Consider the following 22,401-nt stretch of genomic DNA (forward strand, 5'->3'; position numbering starts at 1 on the left):
TTCTATTTTCTTGAAAATCTCTCAACATCAAGCTAGGTACCTATAGATTACCATCGTGCAAACAACCCAAAATTCTACCCCTTTTCGTTTCGTTGCTCTTTATTTCTTGTTTTTTGTATCCACGAAGCTGTTAACATCGAAACCCTTTCGTCGACTGACGTTTCTTTCGAGATGGAGCCCTTTAATTCCGCGCGTTTCGAGAACCTCTGGTCTGCCTTGATGACTGCACGAAGAAAATGCGTTTCTTTGCCATCTGGAAAATGCATTGTACATTACCCAACGACCTGGCTCGTCCTTGCACGAAACGGGACGTCAATGGGGATCGACTGTGGGGAAGAGAAAAATTCCTATGGCCTTGGCGAACGATTCGAGTGCACTCCAAAGAGATCAAAGCTATTGCCGTGACGTTCTCGCTTGCGGAAATAAAAGGCTCGATACGAGATTCGAGTACAAAGACTTAGCGCGAAAAGAGAGCCGCCGATCGCAGCGTAAAACTGATCTTGTTGAAATCCGTTCCAAAGAAAATCGGTTACATATTGTATTTCAATTATTGATACATATTTGGAAGATTCGAGATTTATTGAATTTGGATTCTTCGCCGTTTAAGTTGCTCCTTATCTATGATGAATTTAATCTGAATCTAAATTTGAAAATTTGAAAGTTTGATCGTAAGTGTGAAGTATAAAAATTTTTAATTGCGTGCTCTTTTCTTTTTACAACAATTTTTGTACCGCTGGTTAAGAAACTACGGAATATTAATTTCTCCTTGCAAGCACTTGCGGAGTGGAATTTCTACAAAGCGACGTCAAGTACAAAATCGGTCGCATTAAATTGATTAGTATTCATTAAGTACGCGTACACAGATAAATCAATATTTCCAAATGCGCCGCCACCAACACGTAATGGATTTATTTGCCCGAAATCGATTAGCATATACTACACGTTCTGATAAAACACGGGATTCTCTGTACGTAACATCGCTTTGGGATTATAATGCCGTGCGATATCCCGAATTTACTTAATCCCGTGGATCTGATTAATGAGTAAAAATCAGCCAAAACATCGAGTGTAGTTACGCGATCGACCTGGCATAACTAATACGATCGTATACCTAATAATCGGTTATCAATTCATTTTACCATTGAATCAAACTACCTCCCTTTGCAAATGAAATCTCTACTCGTTGAATAAATTCGCAATATTTGATAAATCTGTTCAAATATATTAACGTATCTTCTGTTATTTTAAGCCGTTCTTTTCGCAGATTAACCGGGCATTAATAATAAAGAGATTCGATCCTAGTGACGATTGAAGTATGACTAATACACGAGTTGATTCATCGTATTTGCTCGCTTTCTGTATTAGTTTACGACAGTTTATCTAATTTCAATGGAATGTCCGATGACTAATAACTTAGAAGTTTAATTTTGCACATTACGAGCTCATTGTTAGTGATATCTACTCGATACGCTTTGCTGCTTCAGGGGCTACTTGCTGGCGCATGCACTTTATCAATATATTAACTGTCATAGGGGTCACCAGTGACTGACAATGGACTTGACAGTGACAGCATAGGGATCTCCAGTGACTAATAATGCCGGAATTAATTAAGATATCTCGGTAAGAAACAATAAAGTTTATAATATCTATGTACTTTTAATATCATAGTAACAACGTAAAGCAGTGGGAATGCACCACAAAGCGCTAATAATTTAATTCCATTAATAAGATACATATCATATAACAACGCATTATGTTGGAACAAGCGACGGTTTATACAAAATAATTTGAAAATTGCAGCGGTTAATGTGCTTATAATGTCCTTCTATATTTCTAAATCCTCGCTATTTTTATCTTTTATTTTCCATCACGTTAAAGCAACCTTCAGAAATTTCCCGAAATTTCAAGGAAGACCGTAGAACACTAGAATCGCGATAACCGGTTACGAGATTGACTGCAAGATTCAATGGAGACACGGGGGTGCGGGCTAAGATTTATAGGTATTTTTGCCGAGGAAATGGATATTTGCCAGCCGATCAACTAATTTAGATCAAGGTTTTGGAAGCGACTCTCCAGCTCCGGCGAAACTTTCATGCACACATATACCGGCAAATATTTGTGACACATATACGAGCAAGCGTGTCAATAATTCCGCCCTGTGCAAGCTAATACAAAACGAACGGAAGCAAAGGGGGTGCGCGACAGAGGACCGTTAAAGCGTGTCGTCACAGAGCAAGAATTTGGTATGAAATTCACAAACTATCCGACAGAGCGCCGCTTGTAATACGTTAATTGAAGCTGCACGCAACTGCCAATTACGTTTCACGTTCATTAGTCCGTGGAGACGGCCACGACGACTGAGTATGTGGAACATGCGCTTTGGCCAGCCATGAACCTCGAATACTAGTATGAAAAACGTCGTTCTCCAGGATCTACGTGAAATTATCCCGGACGCTTCGCGCAATGGAAGATAGATAACAAAGGGTACAGTGTTCCGTGTATGATTAACAGGAAATTTCTGAAATCTCCTTCTAATCGACATACATTTTCCCCCTTATTAGGCAATATTATTTACAGAATATTATGTAAGTAAGAAAAGTTAAAAGGTAGCTAAAATGAAAATTAATTTTCGTCCAGTAAATGCTGGATCATTATAGTCATAACTGTTGAATATTTCATTTTATAACATGTATAAAATAAAATATATTATCATTTAAGAAATATATAAAATAAGATATATAGTTCGATGGAAGACAGATAAGACATACATTTTCATCTTTTTATTAAGGAATATTATTTGTTAAAAAAAAGAGAAATTATATAAGGGAAATTAAAGGGAAGAGAAAATGAAAGTCAATGTTCGCGTAGCAAAGGCTGGGTCATTGTTGTCACGAGCGTTCAATATTTTATTTTATAACGATAAAGCGAAGTCTCAAGGTCTTTTATTCTTATTTGATTCAATTCGAATGGTCTGATAAAATAATATTCAAATGAAACTTCAATAATAAATGTAAAATATCTGCGTGAGTCAATGATTATAAAATATAACCACTTACAATTATCGTGTACTGATAGAGCAAGATAAGAATTAAGATAGCAATAAAACGATTACATCTAGGTATAAATAGGATGAGACAGGATGAAATAGTTTAAGTATAAGGAGATACAGAATCAGCATTATTGTATAAGTAACGGAATTTTATAATCCCAATGGGAAAACAAATCATTACTATTATTACAATTATCAAACAGAGAAGATTACAAATACTATTATTATAAACATCGAAAATACAAAAAATAAAAAAAAGGGAGAATAAACAAAAGGTAATTCAGTAAAACTGGGATCAAAGTCAAAACTAGGAGAAATATAGCTCGTTAACGACATTTACAGGTAACACAGACGCATGTTTCATACCGAGATAAGCCGACACGGTTCGTTGTGGGCACGTTTCGACTTAAAATTCTCTATGCGTTCGATCGATTGTAAAGGAATGGTAGAGGTCGAAAGACGCCGGTAAAGAGGAGGACAAGGGGCAAAGAAACAGATGTCGTAATTTAGGTCGGGATAAGAAACGTGTCGGGTGTTTTCGGTTATCCGGAGTTTTCATTTATACCATGAAACGAACTGGACAGATTAAATATCGTTCAGAAAAGAATGACCTCGGACAGAACCGAGAACAATACAGGATTCTGTCGTCGATAAAGCGGCTGCTGGTGATAGCAGCTAACGTTCTCAGAACTTTCGTAGGTTTCTTTCGCGTAGATGTGTGCTTTCTTTTTCGGTCTGCCTAAGTTTAAACTTGGAATGATATTGTGTCGCTTACTATGTGTCGGTATATATTGTTTTCTATATGGTGAATTTCGTAAATGTTGAGTCTTTGAGATCTTGTTACTGGAAACGGAAACAAGCTTTTTTAAAGATATTTTAACTTTTGAATGTATAGTGTCGTTATTTTTCAATGTAACAGAGACACAATCCTTACTACATAATATAAATGAATATTAAATGAAATAAATAAAGTACTCATAAGAAAAGAAGTCTTTATTGGGTTTAAATTACCTAACTTCGTATGGTAATCCAATTAATTTCTTTTCGAACAAGAACCGCGCTTAGTTTTTACAAAGAGGCAGGCCATTTCAGAATGACTGCGTGCCTCGGTATTAAAATTTTTCTCTTGTTTTATACAAGACAGCATTAGACCACCTTTGAAGTGGACCTGCACGCCATTCTCCTCATATCCTTCTTTGTAGTACAGGAAATTAATTTCGCCTTCGTAGAAACGTGGTAAGCGCATTTTTCAACTACATAATTCTAATAAGCGCTTTGTCCTTTGTTTGTTGTCCCTTTGATCCGTAGTTATGATTTTTTCCTCTCAAAGATCAAGCGATTACGACAAAGGGACTTTCGTAGTACTGAGGAGACCCTTAGAAAAGTTTTAAATGAAGATTCGAAACGTGCAGGACAAAACACATTCTACGTAAGCGCGTAATTCCACGAACAAAGTGCTACTTACACAAATGCGGCCAAAACTGGAAATGTTTATAAACTCACCTGTAACAAACAAGAGTATTGAATAATTAGTAAATAATTCGTATATACGATAGTACGTTTTACAGCAATAAATTCAGGGAAATACTTTTCTAAAGTCTAAGCAAATTTTCACGAGTCGCCCACTTTACCGCGAAGATATTACGGCGGGCATAAAAGGTTCTGTTTGCTAGAAGAAATTAAAGGAAAAAGTAGGTCAAGACGTACGAGAAACGTTTGTCCCTCTAGCCAATTTTAGTGGTTAAAACCTAAAAACCAAGTGGATAGGAAGCATTTCGCAATTTCCAACTTTCCTCTTAATCACCGAGGCCGTGAACGACGGTCATTCAAAACGCGAATATATCGAAAACACGATTCTTCATTTTGAAATCGCCGCGTTGAAATATACGACTGTGTCCGAGGGTGACCAGAGAAGTCTCATTAATTTGTATCACTCCTTTCTTCTTGTCATTTTTTGACAAATTACTATCCTACTACTATATATCGCGGACAATAACGCCAACGTCGCGATACCGTTTTATCAAAATTAATCGGCTGTATGTTACACAAGCTGTTACATTAACCTAGATGCGAGAACGACTGGGCGATAAATTCAGCTGAAATTTGAATTTATTTCGCGTCGCGTCATTTTCATCGTCTCTCATTATTATGTCGGACCAAACTAGAATTTCGAGAGGGCTATCGGCAATTGCACGCTAGAGACTCGTAGACCTAGAAATAATTTAACCTCTAACAACGCTGTCTGATTATTCGGGACGTTTGTTAATTAGAGCCAGTTAGGTGAAAGCCTTCTTTCGATTGTTACACTGGCAAAGAGACACGTCTGCCAGATCGATTTTCGCGAAGCAAAGCGACGACAGATGAGATAAAAGCCTTACAGATACCTCGTGAGCCTCCGAATAAATTAATTTTGAAAATGGTTGTAAATATATTGATTGTAAAGAGATAAATATTCTATGTAAAATATATATATTTATAAGACTGTATACAAATAGATAGGAGTAGCCTAGAAGTTTTGAGTGACATTGGTATGACTTCTATTTATTTCTTAGTGTGCTGTGTCTTATAAATGTTCATATATTGCTATAATTGATCTGTATCTTTGTGGAGGTTGCGATAACCCATCTTTCGTTGATATTTGTAACAGTATATTCTATATTGGTCATTCGGTTGAAGAGAAAGAAATGTACTGTCTTTTCCCCACGACTTTAATGGTGAAAATTCCATAATTGACGATGAAACTAATTGTGACTCAACTGTCAGAGAATCTAATCGTCTGGGACATAAATTCTAGGTTTATTCTAGGCTATTGTAAAATTATTATCGGTACAAGCTATTTGTAAATGTGTAACGCCATTAAATTAACTAAACGTTCAACATAAAGTAAATCGTGGAACCGATCAGATGATCGAAAATGATGGCGTATGTACGAGTAAATTATCAAGGTTCGAAAGGATGGTAGGAATAATCGAGGAGTTTCGAGATCGAACAGGGAAGGACCCCTCCATCCGTGTCAGTTGGCAGACTCTTTGTTATTCGAGAGTTCCTCGAACTACTCGAAGTGTTAGCCGATCCCGTGTCAAGAGGATTACACCTGATCCCTTTCTTGGAGGATGCGATTCGCTCGATTTTTGTGTCGCGATCTTTTTCATCCCTAAGTGCCAAGAGAGAAGAGAGACGTACAACTTATTGGAGAAGTCAAGTCGACGTTCTTTGATTTTATTTTTTTATAGACTCAAAAAGCGAAAACGTTTAGTAGTATCGTATAAAACCATTAAATTTCGATTTCGAATTTCGAAATGAATTGCGAACATCGGAGGATCTGCTGATTATAAATATTTCAATGTACAATAATGTAGAAAACGTAGAATTTCTCTATACAATCGTGACCGGTGATGAACGCCTACGAGATAAAACGTATACGTATGTAAGTGTGAAATACGTATAGAGTATATACGTATTGCACGCTAGAATCTTTAATTTCATAATAATAAAAAAATAATAAATAATTTTAGTTTACACTTTTCACTTCTATATATCAACCGTCGTACAGTAACGAAAAATTTACAAGATAAATTGTAAGCTCAGGTTTTGTAAGTGGTTTTACGCGAATTTTTACAAGTATCTCATCTATCGCATAGTGGGTACTTAAGCTACTTCCTAAGAAGCCTGTTATTCAGAAAAGCAGAAGCCTATCGGGTGAATCGTCATCAGTCAGCTGGAAGTGACATGGGGTAAGCATCAATCGTAAGAGGGATGCTTGAGAACGATCGATTGTAATATTGTCGTTAACACTGTCGGCTATTTATCAGTCTTTAATAGCAAGCAGTAGAATAGATAATCCAATAATAACGGAGTAGATCGATTAATCTTGTCCTTCCGCTTGCAGCAACATTTACCATTTGAGATTTACTGTTCCAAGTGCACGAAAGTAACTTAATACAATGCAATTACAATTTTAAGAAAGAATGACTTTAATCAAATTAGAAACTTCAATATCGACAACTTTCATCCGCTCTTCGAAATACCCTTATCGTTCAAACAGAGACGCAACTACGTTCCATTTTCGGTTTTATCATGGCGAAAGTGGGAACAAGAAGTGCCGAGTTTACGGATCTTTCGAGTTATTTAACATTAAAACCACAGAGGATTAAAATAAAAAATTTGTATTATAGTGATGAAAGTGAATGTTATACGAACTTGTTACATTATACTTAATGTAAGAGTAAATCCACAAAAGTGCACAAAAAATATAATAAATACACAGCGAATGTCTATGCATTTATTGGAAACCTAAAGGTGTGAAAATAAACAAAATGCACATAGTATGTATAACACTCGTTATAAAATTTAATAGATGAAATAAATTCCTGCTTAGCATTAAATGCATTTCTTCACTTATGTGCATAATACTATGAATTTACATGCACATCTACAGTTTAGTAATAAATCTACAAAATTTCTATGAGAATTTACACATTGGTCATTTCAATTGTTCTTGTAGTTCTACCGTTAAACTAATACTCCAAGAAGTTTCCGAAAAAATCCACAGTACAAGTTCCCTCTTACAGTCAAATGGAACGACCATCGTTGATGTCGCTTGCCTACTCGAAGTTACCCCTGGGACAAAACGTACGGATCAGGCGGAGTGTTTTAATAAACGCAAAGAGAAGAGAGAGCGTAGGCAGATGGAGAAAATATAGGCGGTCGGATATCGACAGTACGGAATCGGGAAAGTCGACTGATTTACATTTGGGGAATATCGGTCCAGGCACGGACTCGTATTATCATAAGAGAATGGCGGTGGTTTAGCTTTCCCGGAGGACATTATCGGCCACCTGCTGTTTCTCTGACGACGACCAGTTCCGGAACCACGCCTACCTTCTATCCATTTCGACGATTTCGATGATTTAGACGGTTTCAGCAGGGCGACTCGAAAAGGATTGTCGAACATATCCGAAGTTTTTATCTTGTGCGGATATGTTCGAATAAAAGAAAAATTCGCAGGATCCATGTTACATCGCTAGTGATTTTTATAAGTGATTTTCGATGAATGCATAAGTTATTGAGCAATTTAAGACTTCATATCGATAGAAGATTGTCGAACGACCCTCTAGTTTTCTGTATAATAGTTCGTAATAATTCAGAAACGGAATTCTGCTAGTTGACATCGTACCAATATTTTTTTATCGTCGTGTAAATATGTATGTGTACCTGGGCTTGATTATAAACTGAAATATCCACGATCTCAGCAGGCATCTTCTACACGCTGACATTTTAATGAAAGTGGCGCAACTGTGGCTCATATAATATATGCGTTCCTTCCTCTGTACTATCAAATTCGAAATCAATAAATAGAACACGAGCTTCTATATTTTTCTGCGTCATTACTTATCTAACATATTGTTTTAAAAAAATAGAAATAAAAATCTACTTCGATTCTGTAGTGCAAAATTCAATGAACAGCAGAGAATTCCCTTTTTCTTACAATTATTAATATAATGAATGAGGATAATTATCGAATCGAACACTTTTCAATAGACATTTCCAATATTCGAAACAATATTTCTTTTCCTCGTTAATCGTTTTAGCAGAAAAAGATGTCTGCAGCCGCTAAGCGAACGCCCGAGTCCGCAAGACGCCATTTATTCTGGAAGCTTTTATAACGTGTCCCGCATTCGCGTCACCGTCGTCGATCGAAAAGTCGTAAAGATAGCAGCTATGGCAGCAAACTTTTTTTTTACCGCGCGCCACTGGCCTCGAAGGCATTACGATAAGACCCGGAGCTACGTTTCACGGCACTTTGTGCATGGCGAACGTCCCCCGCGGCACATGCTAAATTTTTCACGCACCCAGATGATTTACCAGCGCCCGGTAAAACACGAGTTTCAATCGGGCCAAAAGAGAGACCTTAGAACTCGTCGAACGGGACAGGATGACTCGCTTTCTTTAAATTTACATTTAAATTTAAATTGGTCCGAAGTCTTGAATCTTTGAAGAGTGCATTCGAAGCTAAAGATTGGAAGCTTTTGTTTGTATCAGTTATATATTCGTTCTTAGCGTTAGACATTTTTTCGAAACTTTAGTTACAATTTTTCATTAGATTGTGTTATCGTATTACAATCATGCAGTAGGGTATCCTATATGTATTAGCAATGGAGAATGGATAAATCGATATATTTATAAAATTTGAAAGATAATCTCCGGGGGGTATGATATTTGTGTATGAATAATATAATATTTCTATAATAGAATGAGAATCGGTAATTATTGTCTAATGGTTTTTGCTTGAAGGGAATAAAATAAATAATGTACATGAAGAGAGATACGTTAATGTTCAAAAGCTGATCACGTAATGGCGTGTAAATGTTAAAGGACTTCGCGACTGCAAATCGACGCTACATTAACTACGCTTATCGTGACCCGGATTCGCTAAATTCGCGTACACGTGTTTGTTCAAGCACACGTTTTACCGATTCTTTGATCTCGCGTCTAAATGATTATAAATTAGTCAAATCTCATTTCTACTCGTTAACTGAATAACTATATAATATTTAACACAAGGAGTTTCTATAAATACCATTATCATGGAACAAATTAAAACGAATAAATAAATAAGTAGCCAAAAATGAAAAGAGAAAGTTTGGTGATAAAAAGATCGCAGAGTATTATTTTCCATGGAATGTACTACAAATTAATCCTCTTACCCTCTGGTTGGTGATCGCATTCGAATCGGAGATGGAGAACGTGTCGACGATGGAGTCAAATCGTACGAGCTTCTTCGGGTGTTGAGCCTTCTTTGAGCGCGGACAGAGCGAGCACATGGCTGGCGGTGTCGTCGGGGGCATATTCGACGAATATTCAATATTTTGATTTTACGATTATTCCACGATCTTCTTTTACTTTTCACCCTTCACACGTTTCGCTTTATGTCAGTCTATTCACCACTCATTCACCGACTGTTCGTGACACGTTCTTTACACCATTATCTAAACTAGCAATAGAGGAGTGAGGAAAATCCTTCGCAAATCGTGTCTATACATTAATATACACCTCTTCGATCGACTTGAGTAATTTTTTTCGCTATTATAAGAAAAGAACGGGAGTCGATATGAAATTTGTTTACGTGCGATACAAAGCTTATTGCAAATTCATAGGCAGTGCTTCCTTTTATTGTCTGGTGCTTATCAAAGTCGTTGCGATACTTTATAGTCCGCTCGTCCAGGGTCTTTTACTAGGCCATTCCACAATGGCGTGTTTACGACGAGGGTGCGTAAATTAATTACTTTCGTGCGTCCTTCATTCACGATCTAAATTTGGATAGTTAATAAATTAACGTACCAAGCTCTACAAAATGATAGTGTACCTATTACTAAACCGAAGCTTATGAAATTAAAACACAGAAACTACTCTAGAAAGTATTTATCTACTACAAATTTATCAAACATACTGTATGTTTGTTACCAAATCTTGTAAATGAATGTTGATTATTGAATACTACAGAGATGGAAATTATACAAATTTTAAATTCTTTTAGGGATTGCTTTTGAGGATTGAAATTTCTAAGACGATGAACGATCAAACAGACGACATCTCTTCGACCACGAACGCATCATTCGCGGGAGTCGGTAACACAGAAATTCGCGAATCGACCGAGACTATGATACATTGAAGCAACAGCATTTACCGTGAGCGGTAAGGGTGCAAATTCACTGGAAGCTCCCTCTCTTACCGTCGGAACCCAGCGCAAAATCAATACTCTTTAAAAAGCATCAAACCAGAGTAATTTAATATTTGCCAAAAAGAGGGATTGTCTATTTGCTTAGGCGAAACTGCGAATTTGCCTCCAACAAAGAAGCAAGTATGAGCTTTAATTTAAGATAGTTGAATTAACGAGGTCATTCTCTTGTTAATTACTCAAAGACACTATTCACGACGCTATCTACTCTTTTCACTGCAGTTCTACAAATAGTTATGTTCAAAACTACCTACTCTAAGAAAAATGCAACGAAGAATTTCAAGCCCTAATATCAAGAAAATGTCAACTCTGTCGTCGCTTATCACGCCTCTTATCGTAATGCAAATTTTTAGAAATACGATCAGTTTGCCGTAATCGGATTTCTCTAACTTAACACTAATAGCTTTTTTAAATCGTACACAATGCCTTCCACAATTACATTTTACGCGATCCTGTTTCCATGATTGCTTTTCTAGTACTGATAACGGTAACTCGAATTTCTTCATCCACAGTCTAGTGATAACGTAGAAATAACGTTTGTAATTATATTGATTTAATTATTGGAATAATTATAATGAAATTAATTATATTGAAGAAGCAGAATATGACGCGTCATTAATTGGATTGGATACGCACCCTATTACGTACATCATACGTTATCAGTTTCCAATGGGTTAAATCGCAAGTGAAACAGAATTTCCAACGATCGTATACATTCATAACTATGAATAAAATCCAAACAACACCCATTTTAATTTCCCCCAAAATTTAATCGTTTACCATTCGAGGATCAAAAAACTTATAAAACACTGGAATATGTCATTGCCAACTAGATCGTACCATAGAGAAATTCGAAATAAAATCTAAACAACACCTACATCGATTTCTTTTCCCTTTAAAATTCGATTGTTTAATATATAACCAAAAACTCATGAACTATTCGAATATACCGCATCTTATACCTTCAATATATCTTACAATATCTTACAATATCTTATAATATAATAATCTTACAATATTGACAAATTCCGAGTAAAATTCAAACGGCATACATCTCGATTGTTTTTCCCTCCAGAATTTAGTCGTTTAAGATCCAAAGGCCACAAAACACTCGAATACCTCATCACCAGTTAAATCACTGCGGTAGTATACCAAATTTCTCTTACGGCATCAGTAAAGTCAATCTTCGTGGAGTAACTTCGATGAGCGTCGATCGCCCGGAAGGAAGTGGGCGCGCCGGACATCGGTGTAATTAGCCGGCTCGCGGATACAATAGGGCCGTGTCGAGAACACGCTTCAGAAGGCGTTCAAGTAGACGTATACGAGATGCAATCGAATTATTCGCGACTGCAGAGGAACGATCGAGACCTGCGGCACGCTCGAACGAACTAATGAGACTACGAGGACCGATGCGCGACGTTGGAAATCGCGAGGCAGGACTAATTTCCATTAAGCTCCACCGACGAGTGCCGCTAGTCGATGTGCCGTTCTTAATTAGCGACGAAGGTATAAGCAGCGCTAACTTACGGACAAGGGGGTCAATTGGCTGGTCGTTCATGGGGGATAGTTGCGAATTACGGTCGATCTGCGTTTCTTCTCTTTCCTTCTTCATCGTTCGTTCGATATTTTGTTTCTTTATGTCGAGATGAAATATTCCGTAGCGAAAGGATCGTTTTAACGATCAACAGGTTAGACCGATGAATAAGTTGGGATGCTCGACGATGATTGGTAATTAATTCGAAATAGTCAGAACGATCTTATAACGGAGGATTGTCATGGAGAATTTAGTAAAAACAGTAATTATTACAATAACGTAAAAATGTTGCAAGGACTGTTATAAGAAACGTATTTTAATTATGGTAGTTTTTATAGTGGGAAATTTTGATAAGATTACCTCTTTGTCTTACAACGTCGAGTTATGTATTTATAATAAATTATGATCCAAGTATCATGAAACAAGAACTGTAGTTGAAATGAAATTTTCAACATATTATAACTTCGAATTTTGCGTTCCATCAAATTAAATATTATTAGATGCAAATTATATATTACACGATACTTTGAATAATCTTAAAAGAGTACGTAGAGTAATTAATAACAGATATCCTCTTTGGTAGAAAACAGCGGGAGAAGCGTCTCCTAAATCAATCAAACATCTAAAAGAGGTTGAGTTAAGCCGAATTGCGAGATGAAACGAAGTGCGAGTCCTGTCAAGAAACCCGAAATCAAAGAGTCTCGAACTGAAACAAATGTGAGATGTCGTCGTCATCGAGTTGTTACGTCAAACGTTCGCATTGCGGCAGCCAAGAAGAGCAGGAGATCAAAGGGCTCGAAAGCTGACTTCAATCTTCGGCCAAAAGCACGAGGGAGAGAAATATGTCGGCCCGTTTGTGAGACAGTGGAAACGAATTGGTCTACGGCGACTCGAAGTGTTGATTACACTCGGAAAACCGCTCCTTTCTGTTTACAGTCCACGAAGTGGAAAATAATCGACGGCCGTTTACGAAACCCTGCCAAAGAACGACGCTCGCTGCGAACCATTCAACACGGTTATTTTAATTGCTTACCACGTAAGAAACAGCCATAATGCGCTCGTTTGCGGAAATTGGCACGGTATCCGGCACTAGATGTAAAGTAAATGAGCGCCATTACCGCAATTCGCTTCCTGTCATCGTTCCACTCTCGTTTTTCTTCCGACAAAATGAATATCAACGTGCGGAAAATTCTGAATAACGAGTAAGTACGGATGTATTGAGTTGCAATTAGTATTGTAAATTTGTAAATAATTGTGACGCGAATGAAGCTTCTTCTTTTTTTTTTCTTTTTTTAGAAACTATTACAAAGGTATAACACATAATATTTGTATTACGTAAATATATGTATATGATGTTTATGTATTTATTTTGAGAAATTTAAAAGTCTAAAAATACAGAATGTGTATAATGATACATATTAATACTAAAAATAGATACTAATATATACCAGTATATGTAATACATATATAAAGTACTTAAAATATTTATACGTTAAAATGTTTAACAGTTGAAAAGTGCCTCCGTTTAGCTTCCATGTCTTCATTCGCATAAATATCTACAGTCTAGTGATAACAAAAGTAACGTTCGTAATTATATTGATTTAATTATTGGAATAGTTATAATGAAATTAATTATATTAAAGAAGCAGAATAAGAATATGTAATCTCGAAAGTTTATTAAACGTGTAATCTCGTTAAACACATAATATAGAGTAAACTAAGTGAAGTTTATGCGAACAAGGGAACAGTTTAATACTAACGACAGATAATTGGATAAGCTTGATTCAATAAGTTCTTGGCATAACTGAGTCGTAGTTCAGTCTTATGAATTTTAACAGTATTCCACTGAATTTGTCAGTCGAATTAACCGCAAAAGTACTGATTACTTCACCCGAATAGGTCAAGTCGTGTCTAGAATATAATTTAAAGTTGTAAATGTTTTCTTTGAAGCCACGATATGCTGCAGAAACACGAATATCAAGATTATAACATTTCGTAGGAAGTATTTTCTACGTTTAACTGACACATCCCAGCTGTTCACGTATCAAATTAATGTGCCGTCGGTGTTACATACAATATAGAACTTTCGAAACTTTGTTCTCAGTGGCGGATACCAAAATCTCTGAGAATTTTAATTACGCTAGCGATCCATAAGATAGATAACCGCCGCAAGACTTCGAGGCAAAGAAACAACCTCGATTTAACGCTACCGTTGCCCGCAGCACTCGAACTTTGAGATTGCTCGGTAAAAAATTTGGAACGGTTTTAGTCGTTGCAGGCACATAGAGGAAATAGAGAACTTTTTGCCAAGCGCAGCATCTAAAGTGCCCGAAGAACTATGAATTGTTCCTTAACAACGACTCGAGACTGCCAGATGACGTTCTTGTTAAGGTTCATGTTCGACGTGCTAGTGTGACGTATAGTTATTAAAATCAAGATCAATACCCGTCTCTGCTCACGAAGTTTTGATTGAAACGAGCAAGCGATTATTATCACGATTATTATTATAGAATAGTATGGAAAATAATTTTCAGGTTTGGAGTTTTTGGGTTCTAATAAAATGTTTCTTTTAACACTTTCGCGACTGCTGTGTATTCAGTTTTGATTATATTATATTATTTAAATGCAGCATAAGGATTTTCTATAAGATCTGTACGATGTAGTAGAATGCTACAAAGAACAGTGAACGTAAAATTACGCGAGTGACCGCGAAAGTATTAACTAATTCAACATATACAGGAAGTTCAAGAAAGGCTGAGTAAGAATTTGAAGATTGATTCTATGTATCAAAAAAAATAAAGTTTATATAACCAATATTCACAGTAGATGTTGGAAGTGTCTTCTATGAGATTTAACAACGATTTAACAATGAGGTTTAATAATCACATAGATGATTCCATACATTGTCGAACTCATTAAAAAAGAAGGAAGACCATATTATAATAATGTATACATTGATTATCATTAAAATATATGTACTAGCACTAAAATATAATAGCACTTTCTTTCTTGTTTTCAAACGTAAGACTTGTACCGAAACTTCTGCACAATCTTTCTGGAGTATTCTGTAGATATGCAAGAATAATCACCACTGTACCAAACTTTACGAAATCACAAATAAAAAAAAAAAAGAAAAACTTACTAAAATTACTGCAAGCATTTTAATATCCATATATTGAGATTAAATGACTGAAGAGTACACACGACCGATCAAAGATTTCTACGGTATTCAACAGGAAGAGGAAGTAAACGCATCCTGTCATTTCGTGCTGCTACATTAATTACTATGTCACCTTAATACCGCAGTGTGCGTACGTTCGTTACCGCTGGCATCGAACACTGGCTAAAAGACTGCGCGAATGAACAGCTTAGAGAGCCGGCCTATTAAAACTGAAAGGCTGCTTGAATTGAACCTGTTATCATTCATTATCGTGATTCTAGCTGGCTGCATCGGTGGCGATGATCGAATCCGGCGCATCGTAAATCGCGCATCAATCCGTGCTTACACGCTTCAGGGCGCATGCGTTTCATAGAATTAACGTCGCGTTAATTGGTGAACGTTGTCAATTAACAAGCGGAGCAATAAGTGGCATCGGACCGACACAATTGGGTTAATTGTTTTTAGTTAATGAATAAGAAATTCAATCATTCCGAAGAATTATTCTTCCGCCTCGAAGAGATGTGATATTTAATATCGATAAAGTATTTAATTTTCCATAAACAATTTGAATCGTTGAAGATTCAAATAATATTCTACCCTCGAAATTTCTGCCTGAAAGAATTTTTACTTTTATTGAAATAAGTTTGAAACACGTTCAAGTAAATAGCATGTACTATACGATATAGTATCAGATTTAAAATAGAATGTAGACGATAAAAGGAAAAACTGAGCAGACCGAACTCACTTTCTCTATTTCCTTCTTCGACTTTCTCGATATTTCCAGTAATCTTTGTTCTCGTTACCGTTCTCCTTCCGTTTTATTTCTTTTTCTGCTGCACCAGTCTCCATATAAGATTTAACAAAATTACACCGATAATTTCCTGACCAACTGTGACCTGTACTTTGTGTCGACGTTTATGCCATTCTATTGTTACCACTGTCTTTCGTTGTTAATGTAATTCGCATGTATGCGATCTGTATAAGGTATCGTTCTAATTGCTCGAATGCTTCAAACGCTTTGCGTGAGTTTACGAAATTCTTCGACTATTGTCCTAAACGAATTCTTCGGAACGACGGTCGGGCATAAAAGAACTCGTTTGCCAGTCAAGGGGCATTAATGAGATCAGCGCTTAATTGAACGATAAACGAAATTTCCTGGTAAATTTTATTGATTCACTTCCACCGGCGTGTAGGAAACAAAAAGATGTGGCGACTAAAATTAGAGACGCGTCCCACTGCTCCAGATTTCTTATCAAAGAGATAAAAGTTGATCAAAAATAAATTTTCTTCGATTTAGACATTGAATAGGCGGTTTATTCTCAGTCCGATTTTCGATTATTTATGATCCCTGGTTGATCGCTGAAATAGATTTATGATCATTCGAACGTGGCGGCTAAGGGCACGATTATCACTCGACGAGATAAATGTCAGGATCGCGCATATTCCGGGTAGTCGATAAATTCGCACGTCTACCTAGAAATCTCAGACTCGCGGCTTAGCTTGACAAGCCGTGGAACGCGATCGATATCTGCAGGAACGACAAGCTTCGCTGGCCCGGCCGAATTCGAAGCTGTCGTCATAATATTAGAACGCGATCAGCATAATTTCTACGCAAAATCAGCTCTCTTGGCCGGAAATCCGATTTATCCACGTAAGAGAGCAAAAAACGACTATGGTTATCGATAAAATGGCATCTCGTGAGAATTATTAACTTTTCAGGAAAAAATTGTTACTATCAAAAATGATAAATCATTCATTGTTAGACTGTGGAGTCATAGATTACTATATGATAATTCAAATTTTTATGAACGTAATTAGAAGAGTGAAGCCTAAATTGAAATATTTCATATATTTTTGCATGTTAATTAAAAGTGGAATATTACAATGCACTGTTGCTACCTCATATCTATTAATAATTATACTTCAATTAAGAAAGTAAGTAGCAGAAGAGTTTGAATGATTAAAAACATAATTTTACTAATGGAATCTGCTTCAAACAGGTTCAAACTAACTATCGAATAAACTTGGTCTTTCCATGGCAGAAAATTAGCAGGACGCATAAATAACATAGTTACCTTAATAATGGTATTACGATGTTGAATTTCCCATAAATGCATAAACATCCGCAGTAAAACTTCATTTATGTAAATTACATATAACTAAAGTTCATACGAGTAGAATAGAAGTTTATTGATCTTTTTATGATTATGATTTCTTGTTTGAATAATAAAAGTGCACGTCTAAATATGTTAGTAGACACAATCGATCGGAATTCAGTTAAACGAACACTAACTGAAAGAAGCTTTGTGTCATTTAAGTAACAAGCCGAAAGCATCGGTTAAGAAAATGACCTTTTCTCTTCATATTTCGCGTGGAGAATCGATAGAATGGATGAATTATGCAATCGAATGTTTCCTTCGACTTGTACCAAATAGAAGTCGGCATTAGATGGCAAACGTCAAGATAACTGGTTCTTGAGCGAACATAAAAATTGTAACGCACGCGATGCACATAATGTGCGCCGTGTTGACCGCGAGAAACGTATTCGATGAGGTAAGCTGTTTGCATATCAGCACGTTTCGAAGAAAAATCAACAATGTTAATACAACGTTACTATCGTAACCTAGTCACGGAATTGATTGTTTCAACGCTACAGGTACGAATGTTGGAATACAATTCTATTCAAAATTATTCTATCTTTTAGTTCGAAAAATCATTACGTTAAATAATTTTTCATTAATTCTTGAATATGAATGTTCGTTATCTCTAACTGACAAAGCTTTCATTCGCCTTAAGTAATGTGTTTAATTAAAACTTATTATTAATATATCATATTAAACTATTAACCAAAGATAAATATTGTATTATAAAAAAAGGAATTTGACAAATTTGAAGGAAATTTTACGAACGTTTGTGCTCTAAATATTACGAAGTATTACGAATAAAGAATGCATTCGATGGAATTTTATCCGAAGAAGAGCTTGCTAATATTTTATTAAAGATAATTTATACTCAAACATACTAACGCGATGCATGTAGGAAATTGTTCGGTCTCGTTTTAATAAACATTGTCGCGAAACGTAAATGTGTATCAGGGTCGCAACCTCGATCCTCGAGGAAAGACGAGCTGGAAACATAAACCGCGCCGCGTGTACGGAGAAGTGGCATTGTTAGAACAGCGTCATGTTGTACTTGAATTTCCGTCTAACAGCTGCAACCACGGAAAGTTGCACGCTGACGTGGGTTTGACTCGTCGATAAACGTTTGGAGAACTTTTGCGTACTATTAAAACATCAAGAACGATGTGAGAGCAATTAATCCGATCATGGCGGCATATGGTGTAACAATAAGAACGGTAATAGACAACGATTACATCATAATGAAACTTGAAATTTACGATAATATCGATAAATTACACTACGAAGTTTTAACCGAACGTTCATTTCTTGTAGCAGAATGCTTGGTTTACGTTCTTTTTTTCATAAAGCGGAACAAAAGTTTGATTACAGTTACTTGTGTAATTAAACAAAAATTATTTTATTCAAAAATTTTTTTATTATTTTTTAAAATATCTACGTCGAAATAATTTTAATAAAGTCAGGTGCTATGGAATCGTTAAAAATGTTTCGAGATATACGTGAAAGTTTGAAATTTAAAAAAAAAGAGAGAGTAAGCTGAGAGACACACGGCCGCGGTCGTTCCGAACACTGACCTGTGTCACTAGCTGTGCTCGATTCATTTCGCTGCGCCACTCCAGCACTCGTGTATCCGACCGTATTATATTTTTCAAATCGAATATATTGTATTTCTCTATTTACATGACTCTCGTCTCGTATACGACGAGGCTTTATAACTACAAGTGGCTTGTTCTCGTATTTTTCAAAACAGCCATTCGACGTTAACTTTCCCGATATTTCAATAAACCCACCGCTAAATAATTTGCATAGAAAAACGTCATACGGCTTACAATCGACGGTGATAAAGAAACTCACACAATGGCCCTTCTACGAGCAACGACCTGCGTCATTGCTTGTACTTGGCACAGTTACAGCCAGCTTTCGAACACGAGAGATGCGTCACGTTCACAAGTACAAAGCCCATGTATCGACTGTTGCATTCGACTACATCAAGCCCTAACCTCTTTAGCACCTACTGCGACGATAATGCACCAAAATCGCAACAAATACCGACGTGAAACTATCGTGTCCATCAAACAAACCCATACACTACCGAAAGTTTAAATCCTCAAGCCCTCGATTTACCTCATTGACAGCCCTTTTCACTCCAATTTCGATCTCGACTCTTCGAAAATCATGTTTCCCAACGTTAGAAACAACACAAACTACGCTACCACGACCACCAAATCGGTTACCAGCTTCAAATTCCTCTGCTGCACTAGACCGAGCATTCGTGTTCACGCGTATGTTCACCTCTCGACACCGTGACACGCTCACCGACGTGGTAACCGAGCTCGACGAGCGAGGGATAGTGGTTTGCAGATGCAATCCCGACAGACCTAACCTTCGTCCGCGTTGTCCGCGCGTGTCAAGGTGACCGGCACGACCAGGTTAAGACGCAAGACGACGAGGACGCACAGTACGTGGCGCGCGAACCGTGAATGGGAAACATCGCGACGCAACCGCAACCAGAGGCCGGAAAACCGAAGTTTAATCAGCAACTCGCGGGAGCGGCGTAGTCGCGAGCACTGACCTACGTCACTGGGCGCACTTGGCACACTACTGAGCGCGCCGCAGCTCCTCGTGTACGTACGTGTGTTTCCGTGTACGCGCTCCACCTTCTCCTGCCCTCTCACTTCTCACTCACTCTTTCTATCTTACTTCCATCCACCCTCTCTTTTTCACCCTCCGTCCGCCTTTCTCCTTGCTTCATCGCGCGCTCTTTCCTCCCTTTTCGATTTGTGCTCGACTGCGTCCATGTAGCCGGTCATACCATAACGGGTTGAACCGTACCGCCACCTCGTGAAAATTGCATTCACCCTGCCGTCGCGTGATCTGCCGCGTCGACTAACCTATCTACCGATGCTGCTCTAGAATCAGGCTTTCTTTGAGATTCCTTCTCGATTTCTCCAATGATAATGTTGGAATTGCCAGCGTATTCAGGTAAGATGGTAGAGATTATTAGAATATCCCAGTAGATGTACGTTCATGTGAGAGAGTCTTCCCTTTTTGTAGGGATTTTGGAAGATAGAATTTTTTTTAGAAGAACTTTGTCGACTTGGAGAGTTCATTAACTTGTACCGTATGATAAGTTTAACGCTAGAATTTTAGCCAGATAGGAATATGATCATACATTTCATCGTAGCATTTTAAGTATAATTATTAAAGTGCGGGATACATTTTATATTTTTATGTTTCGTATATTTTTAATATTTAAGTTTGATACATTTACTGCGCAGAAACACAAAGTTATATAAAACATCCAAAGTAAAGTACATATTATTACATTTAGAAAACGACACATTCTTTCATTCAAGTTGAGATGGTTTTTTGTGTTTGTTGTTTGTGTGCCAACCAATGAACTTGCATAAAGATCTGCAGTCTAATAATCATCCATGTAAGATATTTAGATACCTACATCTTATAGGGTAGTTTTAGGATTGATATATGGTATACTTAAATTTGAATATATTAAAAAATAATATCGCAGGTGAAGTAAGGTGTTTTCATTTTTCCATTTTACGTCCAAAACGAATTGGTCGTTCAAGGCCTTTTGCCTGACTGCGAATGACGTCATAAGTGACCCTTTCTTTTACAATCTCGATACGCGCTTTGAACGCTACTCGACTCGTTTCGGATAAAGGACGTATGTCAGCACGTTTCTCATTCGTGTAATGGTTCATCGTACCAAATTCAGTTTCTCGGGCTTATTGGATAACATTGATTATCCCCAGATAGTCGATCATTCGTGTAACGTGATTCATCGGGAATAATTTCGAGGAACTTACTTGAGATTATTATTAAACGATCATTCGAGCACCAAAGAGCTCGTGATTCGTTGTCTGTCCAATAACAGCCCCGGATATCGGAAGACTACGAAATAAACGATCGACGAGAATGTCTTTCGTTAAGCAGTCGAATACGCCTGAATCTGATCAATAATGCGAAACAATACGAGGTGGTTTTCAATCGAGAATGCTCCGCATCGATGATCGTCGATTCGTTGTCGCGTACCAAAAGAAAAATTGTATCTGGCGCGTGTTCGAATCGATAACCAGGACCCACTGGATGCAGCGTCTGCAGTACTTTCGAAAGCTGTAAATAAAAAAAAAGAGAAGCGCGAGGTTTAATTAAAAGCATCTCTGCAACGACGGGTCACGAACAATACGATCATTGTATCGCGCGATATTTAGCAGCTTCTAGTCAGAACGCGTCGTTTCTATTTGATATTTCTTCGAGCAACAATAGAATTCTCTTGGAATAAAGTAGGAGAAGCATTATCTACGTTACGCTAGCCTTCTCTCTCCTTCAGTCAGCTTATTCCAAAGTATTGGTTGCTCGAGGCGAGCTCAAGTCGAGCTCGAGGCACCATTTGCGATTCAATCGCATTCATGTTCTGCCACCGATACTCTCGGATTCTCTTAGACTTCCCTTCGATCGAATACCGAGCCTTTTTATCTTCTATCAAGCGATGGAGGACCTGGAAATCTCATTCGTTTCGCGATATTTCGTCGAACACCTGCACTCCAGTTTATGTTCTATCATATACAAGACTCAAGCGAATTGTTTTTACGTTTCATACGGAAAGAGAAGTATTAAATATTGATTGCAATAAAGAGAAGCCAATTTCTTTTCACGTTATTAAAGAATTAATAATGTAAAAATTCTAGTATGACTTGCGTTATATTTTCTAGATATTCATCAGCGTCGGCAACTCTACGGTCGATTTTCCTGAGTCACGTC

General features: G+C 37.1%; 1 protein-coding gene across 26 annotated transcripts in view; it reads right to left on the reverse strand.

The window, feature by feature from the left end:
- LOC126871101 (disks large 1 tumor suppressor protein) overlaps positions 1-22,401 on the reverse strand; it is a 529,262-nt gene that overhangs the window by 181,408 nt on the left and 325,453 nt on the right. The window contains exons 1-2 of one of the 26 annotated variants that reach the window (XM_050629539.1): positions 19,744-20,202; positions 9,757-10,038 (exon numbers count right to left, since the gene is read on the reverse strand). The exons of 24 other annotated variants lie outside the window; for them this stretch is intronic. In XM_050629539.1, coding sequence (XP_050485496.1) covers positions 9,757-9,897 — 141 coding nt within the window. In that variant the 5' untranslated portion in view covers positions 9,898-10,038; positions 19,744-20,202. Of the gene's footprint in view, positions 1-9,756; positions 10,360-19,743; positions 20,203-22,401 lie in introns of those variants that run through there. One more of the 26 variants, XM_050629538.1, reaches the window with a different exon arrangement.

Source organism: Bombus huntii, chromosome 11 (assembly GCF_024542735.1).
Source record: "Bombus huntii isolate Logan2020A chromosome 11, iyBomHunt1.1, whole genome shotgun sequence".
NCBI classification, from domain to species: Eukaryota; Metazoa; Arthropoda; class Insecta; order Hymenoptera; family Apidae; genus Bombus; species Bombus huntii.